The 4,289-nt window shown below is 37.7% G+C and overlaps 1 protein-coding gene across 1 annotated transcript in view; it reads right to left on the bottom strand.

Annotated features, from left to right (window-relative positions):
• Positions 1-1,684: 1,684 nt before the first annotated feature.
• The window catches only part of LOC107671508 (myotubularin-related protein 13-like), a gene marked incomplete at its 3' end in the record, with an annotated part of 52,691 nt that continues 50,086 nt past the window's right edge, over positions 1,685-4,289 (bottom strand). The window contains exons 3-4 of the mRNA XM_016464430.1: positions 3,463-3,609; positions 1,685-1,795 (exon numbers count right to left, since the gene is read on the bottom strand). Of these exons, the coding sequence (XP_016319916.1) occupies positions 1,685-1,795; positions 3,463-3,609 (258 nt within the window). The remainder of the gene's footprint in view (positions 1,796-3,462; positions 3,610-4,289) is intronic.

Genomic DNA, 4,289 nt, shown 5'->3' with positions numbered 1-4,289 from the left:
CTTTCGCATTGCTCAATAGCTAATTGCCGTCCTCCATCCCCAGCTCCTCCTCTCATCCAGTCAGGATTTGGCCTTTTGATTCCCCTTTGAATTAGACTCATTTAAAAAATGTGTACATTAAATTATTGAACATTAATGATATCTGCAATACATTTATGTTGGTTCTGCTCTGTTTACCCTAGGGTGGTTATCGCTGCTCTCCCTGCTCTTATCCAAGCTAGGCTCCCATCAGTTTTGTGTTCTACACGCGATTCAAATGCTCTGCTCTCCACCCAAATATAAAAGCTGCTGTCGGTTAACGAAGATTTGACGAATGAACGCGCGGCACGTTTGGACTCTTGTCGTGTCAGAAAGTGATAAGACTTTCAGTTTTATGGATGTCGCCATCTTTGATTTTACTTTGGTCACTGTCCCTATGGTTACTAGTAAGAAATACGGGCTTGACTCCCGTTGCACGTTCATACAGACAGTATTCTAAACACAACTGTATGCTGCTGTGTGAACGGGACATTTCGAGACTCACACCTGTAAAGAGAATGCGGTCGTCAATCCCAAAAACTGACAGTGTGAATGTAGCCTTAATGTGCTGGCAACTGTGATGAGTTCTAAATAACCCGTTGTTGCAGCTCCGTTTCCAAAATTGGGTGAACTGGGAAGTTAAAGAATCTGTCAAGTTCAAAATCTAATAATATATATACATTTTATTGTATATATATATGTATATATATATATATAATTTTATATATTTATATATACCAAATAATATAATTTGTATTGCTATATATATATATATACATAACTTGATATATACATAAACCCTCTGGAAGCAATAGAACAGTGAGACAGCTCTCTAGACTTTAGCAGGTTTACTAAGTTTATTTTTTTGTAGATCTTGGCTCTTGTATTGTAAGAAACAGCAGACGTTTATTAAACAGAGCCAATAAGATGCACATGGACTGTTTCATGAACAGATGCGCGCTGGAGTCTCATGACACATTCCAAGCGGATAGAGTTAGACTCACACTGAAAGATGAATATATACCTCTCCTGAGGTCTGTTTATAACTTACACCCTGTTTGATCACCATGATGCCACAATCCAGCTGGGAAAAATAATGGTTTCTGGAGGAATTTTTAAATGTGTTGGTGAATTACATCAAAAACAACATGATTTCAACACGAGAGCCTGCAAAATTCTGCAGTCTGCATTCATATATTTCCCTTGAAACCAATTTATAGATCGTTTAACAATATCTATTTGTTGATTTATTAATTTAGCTTGATTTATATGAGCGCAGTGTACAATAAAGAGTGGATTTAGAAACCGTGTTTAAAGAGAAAACATACATTTTTAGGGATAAATCTGCTGTTTTAGGAGAATCAGACACCAAAAATAAAAATTAGACACAAAAATGAAGAACTGCGGCGCTCAAACCAGAACATGAGAGCTACATTTAGTAATATTTTAGCTCTAAACAAAACAACGGGCTTCTCTCACTGACCCCTAAAGCCCTTTCTACCTCTTGGGAGTCTCCATGAAAACAAAATGCAATATGAGACACCCTGCTTTCTTCAAGGTACACAGGTACAAAAATGAACCCTGGCTAACCCTCTGTGTACTCGAGTAACCACAGGGGTCAGGGTTCGAGACAGATGAGGAATTCTTTGGTTAAGTAATGTCTGACCTGGGAACCTCCAGCCACTGGGATCAAGCATGTGAAGAGGTTTGCCACCAGCCCTTCCATAGGGACGCTCAGACTGTCAATGTACACGGTGTAGATCAGACCCAAGCAGCCCTAGAAGAAAAAACAACAACAATCAGCTAGTCCCTGACACACAAACACACGTGAAACACTTCTGGACAAAAAAAATCAAGAGTCAATGTGAGTGGTGGATTCTAGGGTTTTGCTAGAATGTTCTGGGTGAATGTGGTGGTGTTGCTATACTGTTCTGGGTGATTTAGGGTTTTCTGGGTGGTTTCTAGGGTGTTGCTAGTGTTGTGGATGGTTGCTGGGGTGTTGCTACAATGTTCTGGGTGATATTAAGGATTTCTGAGTGGTTCCTAGGGTGTTGCTAGTGTTATGTGTGGTTGCTATGGGGTTGCCAGTGTTGTGGGTGGTTCTTCGGTTGTTGCTATAGTGTCATAGGTGATTTTTAAGGTTTTCTGAGTGGTTTCTAGGGTGTTGCTAGTGTGATGTGTTGTGGCTATGGTGTTGCTAGTTTTGTGAGTGATTTCTAGGGTGTTGCTACAATGTTCTGCATGGTTGCTAGGGTGTTGCAATAGTGTTCTAGGTGATTTTTAAGGTTTTCTGAGTGAATGATTACAGTCAATTAGTCCATATTCTGGTCCCTCCTACAATTAAAGTTTAAAGATTTTTTTATTGTATGCTCAAGTGAAAATCATAAGTCTGACAAGTCTTATCAACAAGATTAACAATTTAAGGTAGCAATCATGTTCATAGAACAAATTATTTAATTTCTATCTATCTATCTATCTATCTATCTATCTATCTATCTATCTATCTATCTAGCAGGGCATAAAAGTGAAGTGCCCTCTTAAATGGGTACAATGAGAAACTAAGGGATATGGTCTGTGACCATAAACATTTGTTTTTTCACCAAGCAATACAGCTCAACTAACTTATTTCCAGGCATAGCTCATGCCAAATTCATAAATGTAGGCCAAAAGTACAAAACATTGAGACAGGCAGTCTGCATAAAACTTGTATGAGAGGATTTCCTGCTTTTGAGCTCCTGTGATATTCCTCTCTGTCTCTGTAATCCCTGTTTTTATTCCATCAGCAGACATAAATCTTTGACTTTAATGATTTAAAAGCTGACGATCAATATCATTCTCAACCCAGTGATGGTTTTAATTATCCTAAATCCAACTACATCTCATGCATGAAAATTCCTATTTATGTACATGTGATTCACATCAAAAATGCGAGTAAAATTGGATTTGGCTCAATAACTAAAGTTACTGGTCACTTAGAAAATGGATAATACTGCATGATATGCTAAAGAACAGCTCAGTCACTAGCTGGCTGCTCTCTTCTGTATCTTAAGTCTTTAACTCAATGAAAATCATAAAGCTTTTTTTTTTACTACACATTCCTGACATCACTAAAATATATTAGGAACAAAATGTTTTTTTATCAAAAATGCGAGTAAAATTGGATTTGGCTCAATAACTAAAGTTACTGGTCACTTAGAAAATGGATAATACTGCATGATATGCTAAAGAACAGCTCAGTCACTAGCTGGCTGCTCTCTTCTGTATCTTAAGTCTTTAACTCAATGAAAATCATAAAGCTTTTTTTTTACTACACATTCCTGACATCACTAAAATATATTAGGAACAAAATGTTTTTTGTTTTTTTTTGAGAGGCGGTGTTTCACAAAGAGACTACATAAAATGCAATGGACAAACAGATGGACAGAGAGACAGATTTTTAATTACTCTAAATATTTCTGGGTAATCCAGCCTGGAGACGAGAATCAAACTTTTGGGTGCAAAGATTTGAGCTGGCTGGATCAAACCATCCTCCTCCTCTTCGTCGTCCACATCCTCAGCTCCATCCCCATCTGCCTCCAGCGTCTTTGAGCCCTGAAACAGAAAACAATCAAAAATAATTTTAAAAGTCTGGAATAAATAAAATTCCATGCGGCCGAGGTACTCTTCAAGTTGGTGGACAAGTACAGCGCAATCATATGAGATAAAGCCTGGATGTGATTCTCAGATTCACAAACAAATAACAAACCCCTAACAACATGGATGTGTGGTGGGCTTCTGAAATTACGAGTTTGAGATTTTTCATGAACAGTGTAAACTGCTATATTAAATATGTTATAATTCCGGTTTATATTTACACCGTTTTTGGGTTAAAGTGCCCCTATTATGGATTTTTGAAAATTACCTTTCATGCAGTGTGTAACAGAGCTCTAAGTGAATGAAAACATCCTACAAAGTTTTAAATCTGAAAGCGCACCGAGTATAAAGTTATTGTCTCTCAAAAGAAAGAGTCGACTCTGAATCATTGAAACGAGTCCTTTTTAAAGGGGTCATATGATGCTTTTTTAAAGATCATTATTTTGTGCATTTGGTGTAACAGAATATGTTGACATGCTTTAATGTTCAAAAAACACATTATTTTTCAAATACTGTACATTATTGTAGGTCCTATATGCCCCACCTCTCTCAAACGCTTCGTTTTCTACAAAGTCCCTCCTTCCGACAAGCGCAGTCTGCTCTGATTGGCCAGCTGACCCAGTGCATTGTGATTGGCC

This window comes from Sinocyclocheilus anshuiensis, unplaced genomic scaffold (assembly GCF_001515605.1).
Source record: "Sinocyclocheilus anshuiensis isolate Anshui unplaced genomic scaffold, SAMN03320099.WGS_v1.1 scaffold4560, whole genome shotgun sequence".
In the NCBI taxonomy this organism is placed as follows: domain Eukaryota; kingdom Metazoa; phylum Chordata; class Actinopteri; order Cypriniformes; family Cyprinidae; genus Sinocyclocheilus; species Sinocyclocheilus anshuiensis.
Note: the sequence above shows the minus strand (reverse complement) of the source record. Positions and strands in the feature narration are given on the sequence as shown.